This window comes from Rhinolophus hipposideros (genome assembly GCF_964194185.1).
Source record: "Rhinolophus hipposideros genome assembly, chromosome: 16".
Lineage (NCBI taxonomy): Eukaryota > Metazoa > Chordata > Mammalia > Chiroptera > Rhinolophidae > Rhinolophus > Rhinolophus hipposideros.
The window spans coordinates 4177750-4199979 of record NC_138062.1 but is presented as its reverse complement, the minus strand read 5'-3'; the positions used below and the strand labels follow the sequence as shown (position 1 = coordinate 4199979).

The 22230-nt window shown below is 42.4% G+C and overlaps 1 protein-coding gene across 3 annotated transcripts in view; it reads left to right on the top strand.

Moving 5' to 3' along the window:
* NDNF (neuron derived neurotrophic factor) overlaps positions 1–20302 on the top strand; it is a 52018-nt gene extending 31716 nt beyond the window's left edge. For 2 of the 3 annotated variants that reach the window (XM_081075703.1, XM_081075702.1), the window contains exons 2-4: positions 6017–6205; positions 10970–11094; positions 12696–20302. In XM_081075703.1, the coding sequence (XP_080931829.1) occupies positions 6018–6205; positions 10970–11094; positions 12696–14089 (1707 nt within the window). In that variant the 5' untranslated portion in view covers position 6017 and the 3' untranslated portion in view covers positions 14090–20302. The remainder of the gene's footprint in view (positions 1–6016; positions 6206–10969; positions 11095–12695) is intronic. The other variant, XM_081075704.1, reaches the window with a different exon arrangement.
* Positions 20303–22230: the final 1928 nt, after the last annotated feature.

Sequence of the window (22230 nt, the reverse complement as noted above, 5' to 3'; positions counted from 1 at the left end):
AGGTAGGTGAGAGCTGCTGGCCGCTCTTCTGAGGACTCCAGAGCACTGAGGTAGGTCACAGAGCCTGGAATTCACGAGACACCTAATCAAAGAGCCTGGGACAGTTACATGAGAATTTGAAAGAACTTTTTATTTACCAGATTTGCAAATTCCTTGTATTAGTGAGATAATATAATTAAACAGCAGTGTGTAAATATTAAAGGCAAGCTTTTTAGCAGTTGAAATACTTCCCTACTCTTAAGATTCTCAGGTAGGACTTGTGGTGAATACAATTTAATTTATTCTTCATTTAATATACTAAAATTTAATATATTTTAAAATGTGTAATATATTTTAAAAAAGTAAAAAGTAAACCAGATTCATTTATCTATTATCATTGTTCACAGAATTTCAAATAATACATTTTTATTTTCACTAAGTATACCTGTGGATTAATCAAGATGGTAAACTGACCAGCCGATCTTATGTAATTGAAGATACATTTGGCAAAGTGGGTCAGTAGTGGGGTATGGCAGACACTGCAGGGCAACTTTCATTTGCTTTTAGGCATATTGTGTTTTCTGTGGTCCTAGAGGTCATCCTGGGGGGTAAATCGATACATTGGTATATTATTCAAGCTCCCTTTCATTTTTTTCTTGCCTGCCATTGTCCCATTTGACAGTTCTCAAGCATTTCCACAGGTTTGTGGGAAAAGGATATGCCAGGTCAATCAAACTATTTATTTTAACTGCGCCAAATGCTCCATAGAATACAAACTTCAAGTCAAAGCTGAAAGTCTTAGAATTATTTGTATGTTTTCAGTTATCCATCAACTGCTCTACTCCCTACCCCTTATGGAACAATAAAAATGCTTCCAGATTCTTCATTGGCGTTTCTCTAACACGGGTCTAATTTATCCCCTACATTCCATACACCCCCACTTTCCCTGTGGAGTGGGGAGCAGAGAGGTCAGCCGAGAAAGTGAAGAGATGAGTGGGAAAAGCAGCCCTGTCATCACAGTCCCCAAACATTCAAAACAAAACCACTGTCCACTCCTCTTGAGCGATAGTGTTTACCTGCTCTCCAGAAAGGGAGCAGCAAATATGAAAATAAAAGTTTACACGTAAAGTGGTCTTCTTTTGGAACCACTGCTCATGTAACTTTATTCTAACACATCAGCGAATTGGACTTATGTAATGTTCTAAGTAGTTTGGCATTAAATGTGTGTGTGTGTGATATAAACAAATCATATTTAAAATTATTTAATTCTCAGTGCCCAAACCTCTCTCTTCGTAACTGTAGAACACGTGGTTAATCCTTGGACAATTATATTTCAAAATAAATGTCTCCATTTTACTTGATACGTTGGCATTCCAAAGGACACAGCTAACTCCCACCCACCAGTAACCTAGATTACGGATAATCTAGGTTAAAGGGTGAGGTGTGTGAAGCCATTTTCCTTTCCTCACTTCCGTCCTGACAGGGTCTGAAGGTGTGTGCCCACTCTGAGGAAGTCCCCTGATGACGAGAACAATACCAGGGTTTCAGGTTAGCGTCTATAGACCTGATTTAGCAGAACTTTGCAGTTGGAACGGTCAAAGTCAATTTTCTCAGTAATAGGACAACACCGCCTAGTTTTTCTTGACTGAATAATTGTGCAACCAAGTTGACTGACCTGCCTAGAGAAATGGCATGATTGGAATCATCCTAGCAACTTTCTACTTCTGTTGGAAGTAGATCTTGATTGTAAAAAGACAGCAAGATTTCTTGCTGTACAGATTCCCGATTTATCCACCAGTTGCCCAAGACAGAAGAAACAATGCTGAAAGAAAGTTCTGAGAAATGTTACTTAATTTAAACTTTAAATCTAGATAAATTCTGGATACCTAGAAGTAACAAAAAGAAATGAGAGGAAAAGTTATGCCATTAGAGGGCACTTTTGTAATCTTAGAAGAAAAGTCTATTCTTATGGACTGGCTTACCCAAGGCTTATTCTTTAGAAGACATATTTTTAGTTATTTATTTAAAGGACTGATTATTAAGCTGAATGAAACAGAATGTTTTATTGGTAGGGAGAGAATCTATAAAATCTTAAAACAATCCTTTAAGCAATATGTAAGTAAAGATTTCAATTTGGATCGTTGAATATAAGTTGTAAAACTGTGCACAATATGTTTACATAATACTTTAAAAATACATTTGTTAAAGAAAATTCTGTTACCTGATCAAATTGAATCAATGATTAACTTTCACTAATAACTAACTACACTTTCCCCAACAATAAATGAATGTTATTAGATAACATTTTGGAAACTATAGTCCTACAGAATATAAAGTGCTGTGTATTGGGGTTATACTAATTTTTCTTCCAGTTTTACTGAAAAGTAATTGACATACATCACTGTATAAGTTTAAGGCATATAGCCTTAAACTATATGGTTTGACTTATGTATATTATGAAACGATTACAATAGATTCAGCTAACATCTATTTTTTCATATAAATACTATTAGAAGAAAATAAAAAAGGGATCATACTAATTTTAAGCCTTCTATGAAAAGAGTCTGTTTTGCTCATAATTGATGCAGCAATTAAAATGGTTAAAATGGTTTCAGAGACAAAGGTGTGACCTGATAGAATTTTAGCTGGGCAAATCTGATATTTTTTATAAAGAAAGGACAAGATACAGTTGAATCTGTTCCCTATTGATGGTAATTTAAATCAAACTATCTACCTGAACCAGTAAAGTAGATAAGCTAGTACAATAATTTAATAAGTAAGCACTTAGTGTCAAAAACTGAGGAGTTTGAGATTTTACCCTCCTTGCAAGCTAGTAAGTTAGTCTGCCATCATTTTCTATGCTTGAGGGCACAAGACTCATGGGTCAAAGATGAAAGACTTTGGAGCTCAGGGCAGTGGCAGAACCCACAGTGTTATCTTCTCCCCCTGGCTCCCTGACACCCGCAGGATGATGCCGAGGTCAGAGGGCAGTGGCTCATGTCGGGGAGCTTATTGTGAGAGAAGGGCCCCAAGCTTAGGGAACCCAGATATTTTATAATGGGTAGTGACCTTGCCTGCTCTTGCTCCCGAGGCTTTGTCTCTCAAGGCTGTTCACCACACAGACATCCTTGGAAAGGTAATCTCAACCAAAGGTAGTGAGTTCTTCTCCCAAGAGATGCAAAAACCAGCACAGAGACCCATGGAGAACTGTTCCCAGCACTTACATCTGATGTGCCTGTTACCAAATGCTACCTTGCTAAGTAGCTGATTGGGGCATATATAATAATCATAGTTACAATAGTTTTTAAAGTCACTCATGATAAATAGTTCATATTGTATTCACTCTGTGATCGTACCTGTCGAAGCCTCTGTTTGATCATTTTTGAAAGGAGAAAAATAGCAAGTGCCCACACCATAGTGTTGTTCTAGCATTCCACGAGAGAATGTACGTAAAGCACTTAGAAGAGTGCCTGGCGTGCAGCATGTACACAGCAAAATTTATTCATGTTGTTACTAACTCAAAATTCATATCTCATAATGAGCTGACTTAATAAAGAGAAAGTTCTTCGCATGGGCAGCAGAGGATGCCGGGAAAATTCCCACCACCCAGAACTAGCTAGCTCTAACTCTGGGGCTGGTCTACATGTCCCAGATACCCTGGGGCACTGGGCAGCTTGGCAGCTCAGTGGTGCTGTGCAACTGACAGCTCCACGGGCAAATGTGGGGCCTAGTGAGGCAAGGCTGCCCTTAGTGGTTCTAGGGCAAATACGCCCGCATATCTCACACTTCCTGCTGTGGCATGTTCGCTCTAAGTTCCTGATAAGTGGGGAAAGGGAAAATCTCACCCTTCCTACAAAGGTGTGTTTTATTGTCTGGCTTCCTCTGCTCTCAGGAGGCAAAGTTTCAGGTATGCTCCTCCAAAGTAAACTGAGTATGTTTTATTACGCTGAAATCATAAATATTTCTTAACAGGAGCAGCGTATCAAATCCTATTCAGATTTCCATTTCCGTGAGCTATAGGTGGGGGGCCTCAGAGGGGAGGGATTAAGGACTGGAGTGGAGGTCCTGCCCACTGCAGGCCACCATTTATGTCCTATTTGTTTCCAGGTTCACTGACTTCTGAATTTGATCCATCCAGCCATCTTTTGTAGATCTGACCCTTGTCTGCCGGTGGTGATTCACGAGCGCTCCCACTTACAGCCCCAACTTTCCTTGGATTTCACCCTGACAATCTGGGTAGCTGAGGGACAGATTATTTAAGAAAATTGAAGGAAGCCTGGTCTTATTCCCAAACTGTTACCTAGTTGGGAAGAGGAGATTAGTATTATTAGTCTCAGAGTCATCATTCGTTTTCAGAGTTTAGAGATCATCTATCCAAACCCTTCAGAAAATGAAGGTCCAGAGTGGTTAAGTGAATTGCCTAAGATTATACATCTAGTTAGGGGCTGAACCTAAAAAGTCAAGTTTCTTAGCTCTCAGTCATGTTTTCTTTCAATTACAATACAGTAGAGAGAAAAGACGGGAAATAAGTACCTTTGGTGAGAAATTATTATGGCTTTCTCGAGAGAGATTAGAGTGGATAAATGTTTGGGCTCTGCAGTCATATCCCCCTGGATTTATATCCTCTCTCTGCTTATGTAAAAGGAGGTTTATTCTTGTACTTACTTCCCAAGGTTATTGTGAGGACTAAATGCAGTAATGCAGTGAGTGAATTTAGCACCATGTTTTGCACATAGTAACTCAAACACTACAGGTACTTTGTATGGAAAACTGCAGAACACATGGAAGGAAAAACTGGAAAAAAGTTAAATGAACTTTTTGAGCAAGCTCACTGTGGAAAAAAAGTACCTTTCATACCTCATTAAAAAAAAAGAAAAGCTTATTTCCTTCAAAAATATTTTTAGTTGTATGAATCTATTTCTGATAGTACTCAAAGAAAGATAAAATTAAAGTCAAGTGATGGTTTAAGTAGCAGTGACCTCAGAGCTATAGTGATAACTACTGAGAAATAAGACTGGCTTTCACTTCATTTCAAATTACCACAAACACTGGCATTTGACTTCCTCACTATTTAAAGTACTTAAATGTGAAAACACTGTCTTTCCTTAAATGCCCTGATGTATGTTGTCAGAGATAAGGGGCAACAACTGACGTTCTTTCTGTGAGGAAAAAGGCAACCAAGCGTCAGAGGAAGCAGAGTCTTTCAGTAGCGCTTGCCTATCTGAGGCTCCCTGTTGGGGGCGTGGAGACACGCAGAAGGTGGTGTCATTGACAACATCCCTACAGCGATGTACAGAGTGATCCATAATGACATGTAGGATCATTGATGAAAGGCAATGACGAATACCACAAAGTGACCCAACTACACACTAGTGTCCAGTGCTCTCCCTTGATCGGACAGTGGGACTCCAAGCCCATTTTCTAGTGCAGCAAAGGCGTCTGTATAAGGTTGTGTTGAAGAGTCTGGTAATCTATAAGAATTAGACATCGACAAATAACTCACCTTGTAACTTTGGACAAATTGCTTAACCTATGAAAAATTTAAACTTTATAATCTCTAAAAATCTCTGATGTATGGAAATATGATTTGGGAAATAAGAATACCATAACTCATGTATAATGCTTAGTCAAATTTCAAGGGAGAATAAAAACAAATTGTGCAGTGGTCATTTTCTGGCTCTCAGTGGGTGTCTGTGACTTCCGTTATGGTTCAAACTCTAGGCATTTATGTACAGGTATCTACAATGGCCACGTTGCCTTCCGCCATTAGAAGTGGGATTTCCTCTCAACACACAGGGAGGTTAATGCACCAGGAGTCCTTTCATACCAAAGTCTTTTTAATATTTGACATTCTAGTGAATTTGTTATCAACTCCATGAAATGCTTTGAACAAAAAGCTGTTGTTTTCAAGATCACGTGCATGTATCCAAAATACCTAATACGGGTCTTTCTGTCAATACTACAATGGTGTAGAAAATAGGCATCTTACCCACGTGTCTGCCTGCAGAACTGACATAAGCAATTGTTTGTCACCCAGGATGGTTCCTCTCCAGTGGTGTCTGCTGTGGCTGCTATTTCCACTCAGCTCATGGACCCAGAAGTTCCCCACTCGAGATGAGGAACTCTTTCAGATGCAGATCCGGGACAAGGCATTTTTTCATGATTCGTCGGTAATTCCAGATGGAGCTGAAATTAGCAGTTATCTCTTTAGAGACACACCCAAAAGGTACTCTCCCTACCGTACTTTCTTTTGGCAGTCAGCTCATAAAGGACGCTTCCAGAAATGGAAGTCGCTTTTTACACTGGGTTTAGATAATTTGCAATCGACCTTTGAGTAGCATTGCCTGTTTTCTCTAAGTTGAAAAAAAAAGGCAGCACAATTTCTAATCCCTAAATACAGGCACTGTGGTTCTTGCTGATTGTGACCTCCTTTGGGGTGGAGAGGGTGATCCTTGCATTTCTTACATTTTGGAATGATTAGTTTCTTTTCTTCAGGACAGTAGGAAATTTCTAAGGACTCTCTAGTATTAAAATGATACTAATTGAATACATATGATTCTTGAAGGCTTTGCATTAAGTTTTCTTTGACCCATGTGATGAGATTCTGAGAGAGTCACACCAGTGATAAAAACTGACACTACTCATCTCCCTTCGTGCCAACATCAACACATTGGGCTCACATGATGCTTCTAAATTTTTGACTTTAAAAAAGTGCATATAGTCTATGAATAAATAACTATGCACATGATATATGTATCATATAAACTAATTCTATTTAAAGTTACTTACTTTGCAGTGCCCAAACCCCTCTCTACCATATTTCAAAAACCATTTCTCCTTTTAACCTGGGACACGTTGATATTCCGGGGAATAAAACGATGTCACGTCGTCAATGATCCCTTTTCCAAAGACTGAGGTGCACCAGATCCTTAGGTCATCCTTGTCTCGTCACTCCAGTTTGGACAGACAGCAATAATGGAAGGTGGTGCTCCCTCCTGCTCCGTGGCCTACTGTGTCACCATCTGGTCAGTGAAGGAGAGGAAGGGATAGGTTTTTCTGTCTTGACTGACATACCCTATGGTTTGGCCATCATTTCAGCACCGCCTGAATGAAATTATTTGTTTGAATGCATGTAACAGATTAGGAACTGACTTTTCAGTAATATATGAAATAATTATGAGTCGTTCAATGAAGACGAGGAGTGAAGGCACAAAATGCAAGGATGATGACCTTGGAAGAACTTGATATCCTACCATTTACTGAGGATAAGTCCATGAAAACAGGAAAGGGCATAGGAGGCAAGCCCAGTAATTCAAATCAGTCTTAAATGTCAGCTGAATTCTTACCAGACACATCTTGCTTTTCGTATTATTTTGTCTCTTGAAATTTGTCTTTAAAAATTATTGTGATTTCCCAAATGCACATGTGTACTGCTTTGCAGTATACTTTAAATACAGCATTCCACGTTATGCACTCATGGCACTGAGTCAAATAAGTAGTTTAGCCTTGATCTTTCAGTCTCTTAAAAATTAAATAAGTTTTGAGTCTAAGAGTTGTCTTCAAAATTAGATTACGTTTTTTTCTTTAAAACAACATGTTTTCATTACAAGATATTTCAAAACACCCAGTACATGCGCCTTCCTCCCTTCATTTTTATGTTTTCCATTTGTTTATTCTTTCTTTCTGTCTCTTCTTCCACAAATAATGACTGGGGGATTTTATACCTACATTTGGATGACATTTTAAGTTACATTAGTTAAGAGTTGTAACCAAAATAGAAACATCATTTCTAAGGGTGAAATATGCAACGGGAGGCACAGTTGGACATTGTTGAGATTACAACCAAAGATGAAGTTCAGAAAAAGTTTAGCAAAAGCGAATAGCAAAAGACAACAAATCCATGAATCATTCTTATGTTTATCCATCAATTCCAAAGTCTGAGTGGTTCGTGGAGTGTTTATCCTTCAGCGTTGGTGACGATGTGCAGCGTGTTCATCCCATTTCTGTCTCCCTCACTGGCCAGTGAACACGAGGGGCCCAGAAATCACGTCCTGTCATCTCTGACACTGCTGTCTTCTGAAGTGCTCCGTGCACGGAGCACAGTAAATGTTTGTCAGACTGTTGAAGTTTATTGAGATGATCTTTTCCCCCTAATCTTACGTGCTTCCATTGGAAAATGTTGACTTAGAGGGACCCCCCTGCTGTTTTGTATGTGTAATCATTATTTGTGGAAATACAAGCATCGTTTTATTTATTACTAGTTGCCTATGGCCTGTATTTAAGTTACTGAGACATAGTTGCTTACCTTGGGAAATAAACTACTTTCTTGTTTGAAATGAGAGTAGAACGTAGTAGATAGACCTGCACATTGATGTTTGCTTCAGAGTTGGTTAGCTCTGCTACCCATGTAAAAAGCAAAACGTTTTACATACTTTGTAGCCTACATGATTGCAAATCAATTATTTTGTTGTGGCTATTTCTTCGTAGAGATGCCGTTGTGTTTATGTGGTTAATATCTCCCATGCAACCTGGCCAAAGGAACAAAATTCTCCTCTCCAAAAATTAGACTGCATTGAAAAATTAAGCCATCTGACATCCGTCTTTAAGGATGCCTATGTTACATGAAGTTTCCATACAGTGAACAATTCAATCATCTAATTTGTCTGGGTGATTGTCTGACTTCACTGTATTATGAACAAGTTCTTTTTGGCTTTTATGGAGTCTTCACTTTATTTGTCCTCGCAGAGCCCTATCTCCACCCTCCACCTCCTAATTCACCTTTGAACAGTAAGGGGTTGGCATGTACATACATTTCCATTTGTATTTGTTTCTTCACATAGAGGCAGACTCCAGGTGCAAATTATCCTCAGGCTAGAAGAATAATGTTGGTGTTAGGATTCTTAGGTTCTAATCATTCATTTGGTAGTTCACTCATTAAAAATGTCAAGTACCTACTATATGCAGAAATCTGTGCTAAATGCTGGGAGTACTGTGACATGGAAAATGAACCCTAAGTGGCCTTTGTGCGGAAATGACATTAATCAAATCATAATATAAATATATAGTGACACATTGCAATAAGTGCCCACAGTGACACTCTGAGGGTGTATTAGAGAACCTGACCCAGAAAGAGGAGTCAGAAAAGGCACCCCTGAAGAAGCAACACTGAAACATCTAAGGGCAAAGGATGTGTTTTCGGCAGAGAAAATAAGGTCACAGTGGCTCTAAGATGGGATGGAACCCGGGAAACGAGGGACTCTCTATGTGGTTCGAGCCCAGAAAGCAAAACGGATGTGACACGACAGTGAGGTCGGTGGGGGCCCCACCAGCAGGGAAGTTTTAGATTCTGCGAACAGTTAAGGACTTTTCCCCCCAAAGCTAAAATCTAAACCTATTCATTAATTCATCAACACATATTTATTAAGAATGTTTTTCATCTCTAAGTCTTCATCAGCGAACCCAATGCTCTGTCCTCTTAAAGCTTTCATTCTAGTTGGGGGAGATGGAAAAATTTTAAGAAGTAAGCAAAGAAATACATAATCTGCCAGATAGTGATAAGTGCTTTGAAGCAAAATGAAGATGAGTAAACAAGAGCTTCATGGGCAGGAGTGATATTTACATACGGGGTCAGAGGAGAGAGCTGCTGAAGTGACAGAACGTCAAGGTCAACAGCTGCAGGAAGAGCCTCTCAGGTGGGGACACAGCAAGTGCAGATGCCCCGAGGCAGGACTGTGCCACGTGTGTTCCAAGGACAGCAAGGAACCGAGGGGAGTCGGTAGGGTGAGCTTCGAGGTTTGGTTGGGGACCCAAAATATTGCCACTTCTATGGCTCTTACTCGGAATGAAATGAGAAACTCGGAGGGTTCTGGAGCTGGGAGAGTGCTGTGTTCTGACTTAGGTATACAAGCATCTCTCCCCCTGGAATTGGGGAAATAAACTAAGGTCCGTGTGGAAATGAGGAGACGAGTCGGGAAGCTGTTGCAGTGCTCAGGCAAGAAGTAGTGGTGGCTTGGACCAGAGGGCAACGGACAGTGGATCAAAATGATGGATTCTGGATGTATTGGAAGGGTGAGCTAAACATGTTGGCTGATTCAGTGTGGGTGGAGTGGAAGAGTGAGAACAAGTGAAGAATGACTAAAATGTTCGTCCTGAGCAACTGCAAGGTAGGGGTGTCACTTACCGAGAAGAGACAGACTGCAGGAGAAGCTGATTTGGGGGCGAGAATCAGAAGTTTGGATTAGATTCCTGAAGTTTTAAATTCTCAGTAGTATCTAAGTGAGGATGGCAAAAAGATAGTTGTGTGTAAAAATTAAGTCAGAAGTCAGGCTGATGATGTCGCTTGGGAGTTATTAACCTATCAGTGGTGGAAGCCATGAGCCTGGGTGAGGTCACAAGGTGTGAGCCTAGGCGGAAAAGAGGTGGGCCCTGCTTCAGTCCCCGGGGGAGGTAAAGCTTGGGGAGGTGAGAATGAACCACAGAGGAGACTGAGTTAGTAGAAAGCCATGCTGGTCAGTTTGGAGAGGGTGTTGTGTGGACACGGAGAAAACAGGAAGAGATGCCCAGGAGGTACCATCTGCAGGAGGCAAAACCTCCTTCTTCTTTGCCAAGGAACCAGTGAACAGCTCTGGGCTCGCTAGAACTGAAATCACTGTTTCCTCATTTGCAAGATTATAGGCTTTGAAAGACAATTAAATGAAATCAACTAAGTTCAGAGGAAGAATCTATGGCATTGTTATAGGTAGGTAATATTCTTATTCCCCTTAAAGAGTCTTCTGAGACATCATGAAAAAATCTGAGAGGAAAGCACAGAGCAGAACGTTTTGATTTTTTAAAAAATTTGTTTTAGCATCACTAGGTCATTTATTTCAATAGAAAAAGCTTAGTGACAGAGAAATATGTCTTTCCACGACTGACACACAGAGATCGTTCCTTTTTAAAAGTAATTCTCCAGTGGTGATGCTCTGGGTCTGAATGGTCCCCTTTCGCACAGGTACTTCTTTGTGGTTGAGGAAGACAACACGCCGCTGTCCGTCACAGTGACCCCCTGCGATGCGCCCCTGGAGTGGCAGCTGCGCCTGCAGGAGCTGCCAGAGGACGCCAGCGGGGAGGGCTCAGGTGAGCAGCACGACAGGGCCGCCGGACCTCTGCAGGGAGGGCTGGAAGGCTTGTGAAGCACAGCCTTCCACTGGAGGGGAAAAGCAGCTGGATCCACGGGGGAAGCAGTTTGCGGTGAATATGAGGGAAATGGGGGATGGCACCAGATGACAGTGAGCTCGGTAAAATCAAAGGTTAGGAGAGGCAGGTGTGGGGACTGAAGAAGCGAGAAAAAAAAGAGGTTTGGACTCACCTCTCTGCTTGTGGTTTGCAACCCTACCTGAATGTTGAAATCACCACTGGAGGCTTTAAATACTGCTGATGTCTGGATTCTCCCCTCAGAGGTTCTGATTGAATTCCCCGGGGGTGTGTTCTGGGCTTTGGGACTGTTAAAAGCTCTGCCTCCCCTAGTGATTCTGACATGCAGCCAAGGTTAAGAACCTCTCCTCTCTGGGGAACAGAGAGCAGCAGAAGGGCACCAGGCACCACTGCAAGTGCAGGATGAAAATAAAGGCACAGGAGGTGTGGGTGACGCATTTAAAGAACGTGCTGAAAATGCAGAACAAATAACGAGATACACGGACCGGAGAAGAGTCTACAGGGGGTCCTGGAGCCTGCTGCTCCTTTCTGGGTCACTCCTCATAGCTCAAAGGACACTAGCCAAGCCGCAGCACTTCCAGTCACAGGGACCCTTGTAATTAGGAAAATAATGAAAGTGCTCCCGGGCAGTGATGAGGCTGAGAGAAATGAATAGTCATGGGACAGTCGTGTTAATCTCATGGTTTAGGAAATCAAAATTCCACATAGCTCCCTGTCCACCCGCAGGGATAAACTGGAAAAGGGCGTCCCCCCTCTGGCTACCCGTGCTTCTCCGGGTCCTCTCAACTTCTCTGCACACTGATGATACCTGCGTGATATCTGATAGGCCCAGTAACAAAAGATGGAAAGAATTAGATTGTTTTCACCACTTTCCCTACATTACTCCTGGGCATGTGTTCTATGCATTGAAAAGGAAGTACTCTTTCTTCCTGGTGCTTTCCAGTCTATATTTCAATGTGTTGTTCAGTCCCACTGACATAAGGGAAATTAGTGAAATGGCTGACTATCAAAGTGCCACTGACAGAATCTTTGTGGTAAGCAGATTGACAGGATGGGTTACTCTCCAAATTTTTGCAGTCTTGGACCTACACATTCCACTAATGGGAGTCTCTCTTGAAGAAATAACTTAAAACCAGAAAAGGCTGACGTGTAGACAACAGCACTATTTATAAGGGTCAAAAATTGACCAAGAGTATTGTTTTTAGGCTCTAATATTAAATGAGAGAAACAGGATTCAAACACGGAGGTTTACCTGGGCACATAGATGCGCGAAAACGAACGTGCCTCAGTTTCAGAGAGAAATGAGAATAATGTCAATGGCATGAAAGCCTGTCCCAGGAAAGACCGGATGGACGTAAACCGAAATGTCACTCAGGGGCCGTCCGTGGACCGTGAATGCACGGAGGAGTTTCTATCTCGCTCTCCCCTCCTGCCCACTCGTCCCGTGGGAACACGCGCCGTGTTCCCGGCGGACGAAGCGCAGCGCGTCCCTGTCGCGGACCGTGTGCCCCTGTGTCTTCCAGGTGAGCCGGAGCCGCTGGAGCAGCAGGAGCAGCAGGTCACGGGCGAGGAAGGCGCGGCCTTGTTCTCCTACAAGGGCAACGACGTGGAGTCTTTCGTGGCGCCCAGTTCTCCCTCCGGCCTGTACCAGCTGGAGCTTCTGTCCACAGAGAAAGACACGCACTTCCAAGTGTACGCCAGCACCACGCCCGCGTCCGACCAGCCGTACCCCGAGCTGCCGTACGACCCGCGCGTGGACGTGACGTCCCTGGGCCGCACCACGGTCACGCTGGCCTGGAAGCCGAGCCCCACCGCCTCCCTGCTCGGACAGCCCGTCCAGTACTGCGTGGTGGTCAACAGAGAGCACAACTTCAAGAGCCTGTGTGCGGCCGAGGCCACGCTGCGCGTGGACGACGCGTTCATGGCGGCGCCCAAGCCCGGCCTGGACTTCAGCCCCTTCGACTTCGCCCACTTCGGCTTCGCGTCCCACGGTGCCGGGCAGGAGCGCGGCCCCCCGGCCAGGCCGGCCGTCCAGGCGGGGCGCCCGCTGCCCTCGCGGCCCAGGCCGGACGTGCAGAAGCTCTGCATCGGGAACAAGAACATCTTCACGGTGTCCGACCTGAAGCCCGACACCCAGTACTACTTCGACGTCTTCGTGGCCAACAGCCGGAGCAACACGAGCACAGCCTACGTGGGCACCTTTGCCAGGACCCAGGAGGAGGCCAGGCAGAAGACGGTGGAGCTCAAAGATGGCAAAGTGACAGACGTGTTCGTGAAACGGAAGGGAGCCAAGTTTCTGCGCTTTGCCCCGGTCTCCTCCCACCAGAAAGTCACCTTCTTCGTTCACTCTTGTCTGGACGCCGTGCAAATCCAGGTGAGAAGAGATGGGAAACTCATTCTGTCCCAGAATGTGGAAGGCATCCGGCAGTTTCAGCTTCGAGGCAAACCTAAAGCTAAGTACCTCCTCCGACTGAAAGGAAACAAGAAAGGGGCGTCCCTGTTGAAAATCCTGGCGACCACGCGGCCCACTAAGCAGTCCTTCCCCTCTCTTCCCGAGGACACGAGGATCAAAGCCTTCGACAAGCTGCGCACCTGCACGTCGGCCACCGTGGCTTGGCTGGGCACGCAGGAGAGGAACAAGTTTTGCATCTACAAGAAGGAAGTGGACGACAAGTACAATGAAGACCAGAAGAAAAGGGAACAAAACCAATGCCTGGGACCAGATACCAGGAAGAAATCAGAGAAGGTCCTCTGTAAGTATTTCCACAGTCAAAACCTGCAAAAAGCAGTGACCACAGAAACAATTAAAGGTCTTCAGCCTGGAAAAGCTTACCTGCTGGATGTTTATGTCATAGGACATGGGGGGCACTCTGTGAAGTATCAGAGTAAAGTCGTGAAGACCAGGAAGTTCTGTTAGTCCCCTGAGGTAGAGACAGACTCTGGAGAACGCCAGGACAGACCGCAAATCACTCTGAAGTGTGAACTGACTACTCCGGCAGAAGCTGTGAGAGAAGCTGTGCCTGGTACCTGTGTTTGGGGAGGGAAGGATGCCACCGTGGGTACTTGTCGGAGGAGACCGTTCTCACGTGCCCCGGTGGTACCAGCGTGCGTCCGATGTCCACTCGTGTTGAAGACGGAGGACATCTCGAAGGAACAGCCATCCCTTGCTTTGACCACTGCATGACTGCTTCTAAATTATTTTATTACCTAAAAATTTAAAATATGCCATTCATTGCACACAGCCACAAAATGCAAATCATTCCTCTCTACAGATGCTAGGATATATATATATAAATTATTTTATAAAGTCTTGTTTTAAATGTCAGTGTTTCTATGATTGTAAACTATTAAATTCTTTTCCTGTTAAAGTACAGATCTAATCTAAGTATATGAAGTGGACAGCCTCTAGTCAGTTATATTGTAAATTCTTATCTGTTGAGTAAAATGTTTAAATGCTGTATGTATCTCATGTATAAATTGACATACATTATATTCATGTACATAAAATTAAAGATATTAGACTATACACTGCTCATTTTCCCAAGCAGCTACCTTGGTGTATTCAGTTTCTGTTCTGTCCCCCAAACTACGCCTATGTACTTTGGCACCAGAATTGCCCTTTTTTAATAGTCAAAAAGGCATGCTGCGTGTCTCTAAAGTTACTATGGCATTGGAGACTATTATTACCACTTGTATTTTGACACTGAATAGGAGCTGGCTGTTGTGAGAATTGAGAGAACTGCGATGGGCGTGTTTTGAAAGAAAAGACAAGCCAAACAGTAGCCCTGTAAGTGTTCAACAAATCGTCCTTAACACCCTAAACTATATTACCTTTATTTTAAAAGTAAGCATCTATTTTAAGTACAAAATTGGGATAATTCCAAGTATTTTCCATCTGCTTGAGTAGTAGTGAAATAGTTATTTTAATTCCGAGTTGAAGCCACTTAGTATCTCACCAATAGGACTGTAATTAGGGACGAGAAAAACCACAGAAGCCGCTATTTTGTAACATTTACAGCCTGATACCTTTAACTTGATTTTTCATCAATTTTTACAAAGTAATTTAGGTGGAAGATAAAATTTAGGCTAATTCTTACAGCAACCATGTATCAAAGACTCTTCCCAAAGGGCAGTTTTAGATAATTTCATTTTCCCACAGTTTCCACACATGAGGTGTCATGAGAACACTGGACCAGGACTCAGAAGAGTTTGGAATTTACAGTCACCTAAGCAACAGGACTTTTGGGGAAAAAAATCTGTTATTGCCCATTGTCCCCCTTTCCCATTTATAACATTAGGTGGTGACAGATTTGGCTACAATGACATTGTAGGATACCTTCTATCACAAGACATTGTCTTTCGTAGAATTCTGTGATTCTAAATTGCCAAGTGTTTCTGGAACAAGTGCAGAGAGGTATAACCCTTAAGCTGTCTACTGTCCCCCACATGCTGGCATTACCTTCATATGGTGGGCGTGCACGAGTGGCGTCCCCAAGGGGTACAGAGTCACTGGGCTCAGGCAGTGTCAGTCACTACTCCTTGGGAAAGGTGCTCTGGCTGCCTTAGGAGAAACTGTCCCCCTTAGAATGTACCATCCAACTCGTCAGTGGTAAGATACCAAATGAGAATGGAGCACATCTGTGCACAACAGTAATGACACCTGAAATAACTTTGTAAAAGAACACGTACATAACCAATGGCCACGTAACCAACCAAAGACACTTTGTTGGTTGAAAGGAAAACTTTAAAATTGACAACATCCCAGAGATGTTCTATCCTAAGTTATAAATGTGGTGCCTCTGGAAGGAGAATCCACTTTCTCATATTACGCACAAATATATTATTACACAGTAATGTGCTAAATTCACTGCAGTCAGTCAAAGTTATTGCAGCTTCTGAAGGAGATGAACTTCACTCAGATGCTGCTATGCTTGGGAACCCTGGGAACCAGGCCAAGTCAATGTAACGGAGATTTGACTGTTCACCTGGCGGTGATGGTGGTTTCTACATAGTCTGGATAAAGCCGAGAATTCCTGCACAGCCTCAGTGAAATTTGCCTTTGAAAAAATTAGAGGAAAATTAAAGACACATTGTAAATCTTCTATTGCTCATAAGTAAAGATAAAAACCTATTAAAAGTAAAACTTCTTTGTTTACTAATGTGTTTAGATTTTAGGAGCATTCAGGTGAACTGACAACTAGAAAGAAAAATTTGTTCTTAATTAAAAGAACGAGGAAGTTGCTACTAGAGAGCACCCACTCGTGCCCATGGCGCCCCACAGGTAGCCGTGCTGAGAACACGGCGTTTGGAATCCCTGCTGGACACCCAGACTGTCACTGAGGAGGGAGGAGTCTGTCACATTTAATTCACATTCACTATCTTTATTTTTCAGGTGTCCAAAGACATTAAAGACCAGAGAAAGATAAATAAAGTTCTCTTTATTTATCTAGATAAGTAGTGGAATTGCCCAGATCCAAAATCCTTACCAGAATATAAATCATCAATTCTTGGGGGGGAAGAAGTCGCTTGTGGATCATTTTCCAAAAGGAAATAAACTTGTCTTATTTATGATTTCAAAGCAACTTAAAGAACCATTTTCAGATTTCGTTAAGGATATGTGTGTAACCTATCACTGACAACTCCAAACTTGTAATAAAACAATTTATAGCTAATGTAGTGATACAAGGTATGCTCATCTAGTTTTGCATGCACACACAAACTTGAGGCCATAAAATCATTAGTCATTGTTTTAATGATAAGCCCTGTATGTTTTTATCTAAAACTTTTCAGAACCGATCAAAATTATAGCAGATGATTTTCTTGGTTAAATTCCTTTATAATCAATGTCTAGATTAATTTTCTAAACCTGCATTAAAGGATTAGATAAAAGAGAAAGCTATTGGTCTTTACCACAGAAAACTAATTGGTTCCGAGACTGAGGAGCACCAGGCCTTACGCAGAGTTTCATCGCTACGTTGTTCTTGTTCAGATACTGATAAAGATGGATGGAATGGGCATGTGCACTCTATTTTTGTTACTCAGGATACATTTGGAAAAATGATGATTTGGGAATCCTTAAAGGCCTAGTGAAATGACTTCCAAAAAGTCATTTTGATGAACTTTAGTGTTTGAAATCCGCTTAATGGTTCTTAATAGTTTGGGAGGTTCAGACACCTTCAATGAAAACACACACACACACACACACACACACACACACAGTTTTTGTACAATTCAAGGGCTCTGGTGGACATGTAACCAGTCAGGATCTCTTTCAACTCTAACCAGCCCCTCTTAGAGATCATCTAGTCTCCTGCTTCACTTTCTAGGTGAGGAAATTGAGGCCCAGTTACAATCAGAACCCAGATTCCTGCGCTTCCAGTTTTACGTTCACTCTGGACTTCATCTCAAGCTCTCCTTCACTCCAGAAAGTTACAGCGACTCATCCAGTTTACTTCTTTGTCTCTATTCACTGGCTGTTGTCAAAGCAAAACAAAATCTAGCATCTAACTTGAAGAATAAGGTCGTGGTGTATCTGCAGCCACTTCCTTCCCCTCTTTGATAGGGTGTGACAGAGATAAAATCGGCTGGGAACTTGCCTTTGGGGCTCTCCCCAGGACTGAGTGAAGTGACCGCTGGCAGACCTCAGCTCTCCTGTTTGCAGGACCTGGGCGGCATCAGGCCACACTCATCGTTGTGTTTTCCCAGAGTTTCGGCCAGAAAAATAGACAGTGGTTTGGGACTTGGGCCTTTTTTGTTGTTTTGAAGGTGGAAAGTAGGAGAGAGGAGAGCAGGGGAGATGGAGCTTGGAGAAAGTATAGTTTTATCTAATTTCTTTCTCTAAGGGACCTGAGATCAAGGGAAGAGAGAGCAATAGAACGGAATTGCAGTAAGGTTTGGATTCTGTCCTACACGCATCCTTACTCTTGAAAATGTGACCTTGGCCACCATCTACTCTATTAAGATTGTATCCCACTGGTAGACATTCTCATTTCCTGGGAATCGTGGGTTGTGTATCTGGGCAAGATTTCCCTCATTTCTGTTTATTTCTTTTCCTCAAGTCATCAAAGTTAGAGATGAACGGCTTTTCATATTCCTTACATCTCTTTTATAGGTATTTTAAATATGCTTCCAAAGTGTAGAAGAAACAAAAGGTTACTGGTCTTCACCACAGAAAAGTCGTTGGTTCCAAGAGTGAGGACTATGAGGCCTTATGCAAAGCTCCATTGCTACGTTGCTTTCCGATAAAGATGGAGTGGCATCAACTGTTCCACGGGTGTCAGACGGGAGGAGAGGAGTGCCGGGGCGAGGGGCACTGAGTCCGAGTAAAACACCCATTAAAAATAGAAATAAGAATGAATTTAACTCGTGTGTCATGATGCTTCAGGGGAGAACTTTCAGGAAAGTGTGAGGTTTTCCTGAAACTTGTGAGAAATGTAGAGTCTAGAGACTGGGCCAGGAACACATTACACAGCTCTCAGGATGTGGATGTGTCCCAAGACTTCAGATTTTGAAATAATATTTTTGAATTGAGACTGAGGTATAAAACAGAGAAATCAGAACAGATAGGTTCCCGTTATGGGTGATGAGATCCAGACAGAACAGTCTAGAAAAAATAACCACCTTACAACAGAGGTGGCATGAATGTGTTTCTTTGTTTTTGAGTCCAGTATTATTGTCGGCAACTGGTGAGTTTTAAGCAGCACTTTCGAAGTATTTTCTGTCTCTCTCTTCCTGTGTAAATAGTTGCCAAGCTTAACATCCAATCAAATGGCCATAAGTTGGAAATAAGCAAATATGCATTTCTTGTCTAAGTTCTTCAGACAGGCCTTCTAACTCATGTACACAGAGTAGCACAGGATAATATAAACAGTTGTTTAAGATATATGTGCTTGACAAGATCCCAAAATGTCCATATGTAATTATAACTCGGACAGGGTTTTGCCTCTGAGAAAAACTGTTTCTAATAAACAGGACCAAGTGCATTAGTATGTAGCAGGGTTAGAGGTTTGTTCAGTGACATCCCTTCCTGGAAAACACTCAGACCTACTAAATTAGACTAATACATTGGCTGCTTTGATCACACAGGCTGGAAGAGTTGCCCAATGCCCCATCAGCAAACAGTTTTTAGAAGCAGCACTCTGCCCTCAGGAGCCACAGAAATGTCCCACAGGCCTCTGCGTCTGTCTGACCCAGTCGGCTCTTCTGTGGATTTCTATGGCTGAAACAATGTCATTGTGGCCTACCCACTGCACGTTGTAACTACACATATACTTTGCTATATGAGCAATTTGCTCAGAGCCTCTGGTGTTGTCCCAGATGTGGCCCCATGGTGGAGTGTCCATGTATCATGGCAGCCACAAGTAGCTTAGCGCCGTTTCATGTTTCCAGCCTTTTCTGGATGTAGTAAGAACTTTAGTTGAGATGAGTAAAGAGGCAGTGAGACACGTGGGAGAGACAAACAAGTAAATATATATTGTTTTAAATAACCAACTAAAATTCAACCAGTTTTATTGTGGTAAAATGTCATTTTGAAAGCATGTTTTTAAAGCAATCACAGACTCTTGTGGCTGGCTGTTTCTAAATGGTAGTATTGAATGTCCTTCCTTCTAAAGAAAGCTTGCCATTCTTCCTCAAATAACGAGGCCAACATCTCAATTACAGGTTGCCGAATTTTGCTTGTTTCCCTCATGCACATGACCACTGTTCTCTTGGGCTGTCCACAGATGCTCTTCAGGTGTGGAGAAAGATGACAAAGATATGAAACGAGCATAGAGTCAAAGCATTTACATTCCAATTACTTGTGTCAAGTTCCGTCGCCTAATGGCAGGGAGCTGTGCTTCACACACAGCTGTGTGCTGAGCAAACTTGACTGCTCGAAATACTGAACACCAGTTCCTTTGCCAAGTCCAAGAGTAAGCATTCCGGGAGCGCTGAGTTGAAATGTGCAGATAAATACTCAGTCGTGGGGTTTTGGTGCCAAAGCATACAGAATACTTAGGTTCTGCTATGGAAATCTTGGAAGAACAGAACTTCTGTTTTGAATATCTCCGAGGATTTAAAACGGTTCTTAGACTACTTATTACCTTTCATAAAACTCACTCCTACTTTAAAAGTCTCTTGGTGGCTTACCTATATTAAAAAGAGGAAAAGAATACTTTTTGGTTCCACTGAGTTTTCTTTTCTCTGTTGAAGTTAAACACACTAATTAGGAGAACGGACAGCGGTAGAATGAGCATGGAAGCAGGACTGTGGGTGTGTGTGTTTCTAACTTCTCGTTCTCGTGCATAAAATGAGACGGGTGATGATCTCTAAGACCCTTTTGGAAAAGCAAGGGAACTAATCACCTTTAAGCACAGAGTGAGTGCCAGGCATGTGAAATACAGCTACTTAATCCTAAGGACTCTGAGATGAAGATATTATGTTATTCTCATTGAACAGCATAGAACATAAAGAACAAAGCAATTACAAGTGCCCAAGGTCACCGAGTGAATACAAAGTGGGTACATCTGGCTCCAGCTTCCACTTGGATGGTTGTGAGCTCTAGTGCTTACGCGTGAAGCAAAATCTCACCACAATAGGCTGATACGTGAGGAGTAGATTGATGAAAATGGAGGGGAATTAAAATATTCTCAAAGCTTGGCCTGGCCAAATTATCTTTGACGTGGATAAATATGGAGAACTAGAGACGAAGGGAAACCATTCACAAAGTCCTGCTTAGCCTCTGACTGCGTAGAATTTCTCTGTTTTCATGGTTCTTACACTACACATTACCTATGCTTGGTACTTGCTTACTGTGTAGACTTTGCTCAGATGTGTCTATGTGATATAATGTGTCTGGAATCTGATGCCAATAAACCTTTATTCAATGCTTTTGTGTTTTAGCATGTAGAGAGTTGTTTATGGTTGTTTCTGGTTTTGTCCCAATTTTGCCCTCATGCATATGTATTTGCATTCTCTTTTTATAGTGTTTTGTTTTTTTGTGTGTGTATGTGTGTTTTTTAGCAGCGGATAGTTACTGGGCCTTCATTATACGTCAGGTCCTGAGTTGAGAGTTACATCCTAAACTGAAGCATTATGTTGTTAAGCCACACAACAATCTCATGAGGTAGATACTATTATTTTCCATGTTACTGATGAAGAAACCAAACACCAGAGAGGTTAAGTAACTTCTGCAGCATCACACAGCCCGTGAGGGTTGCAGCCCAGTGTCTAGTCCAGGGTTAGAGGTAAAGGAAGCGCTGGGAGGGAGGATTCTCACTTGTCATAGAATCTACAGGCACAGATTTGCTTCACAGTTTGTTGACCTGTGTTGACTCGAAGCACTTGCTTTGCTGTCACGTCGAGTACTTGTTATTGATACTGTTCTGGTTCCCTTACTCCATCTTTGTCCCCACACACAGTCTTCCTTGGCCTTTACGAGGCTCACACAGCCACTGCCCGAGTCCCAGGCTGAAAGCTGGTCGTCTTTTGCCTTGCCTGTCACAGGAGCAGCTGATGGCCAGATTCAGGTATTGCTGTGGAGGCCACTGAGCTAGCTGACATGGCTTCTCTGTTGAACATTTTCCTGGACAGTGCTAAAAAGGAATGAGGGCTCTGGCCCACCTCCTCCACTTTAAAAATATTTTTTTCCTAATTGCTAAAGTAATGTTGTTATAACACGTAACATGAAACTTGAAACTTCACTCTAATTCCATCCCCCAAAGAAAACTATTTTTAACCATTCTGCTTACATTCCAATGTTTCTCCCTTCTCTGAACATAATCTAATTATTTATTATCATTCATTTTTATCAAAAAAGCAATTATACTAAATATAGTATTGCAACTGGCTTTTTCCCCCATTGAACCTGATATTTTAGCCCACATTCCGTGAGAGCTTGATCTATTTTTTTTTCCAACATTGGTTCTTCCCAGACAGTCTCCTCAGATGTGCAAAGTATGTGTCAGTATAAACGCACAGTTACAGCTGAAGCCATCCTCAAATTCAGCACAGCCCATCACCTGTCTCTCCTGCATTGGTTGTTGCATGTGAGCTTTCTCTCCTTGACCTCACTCTGTC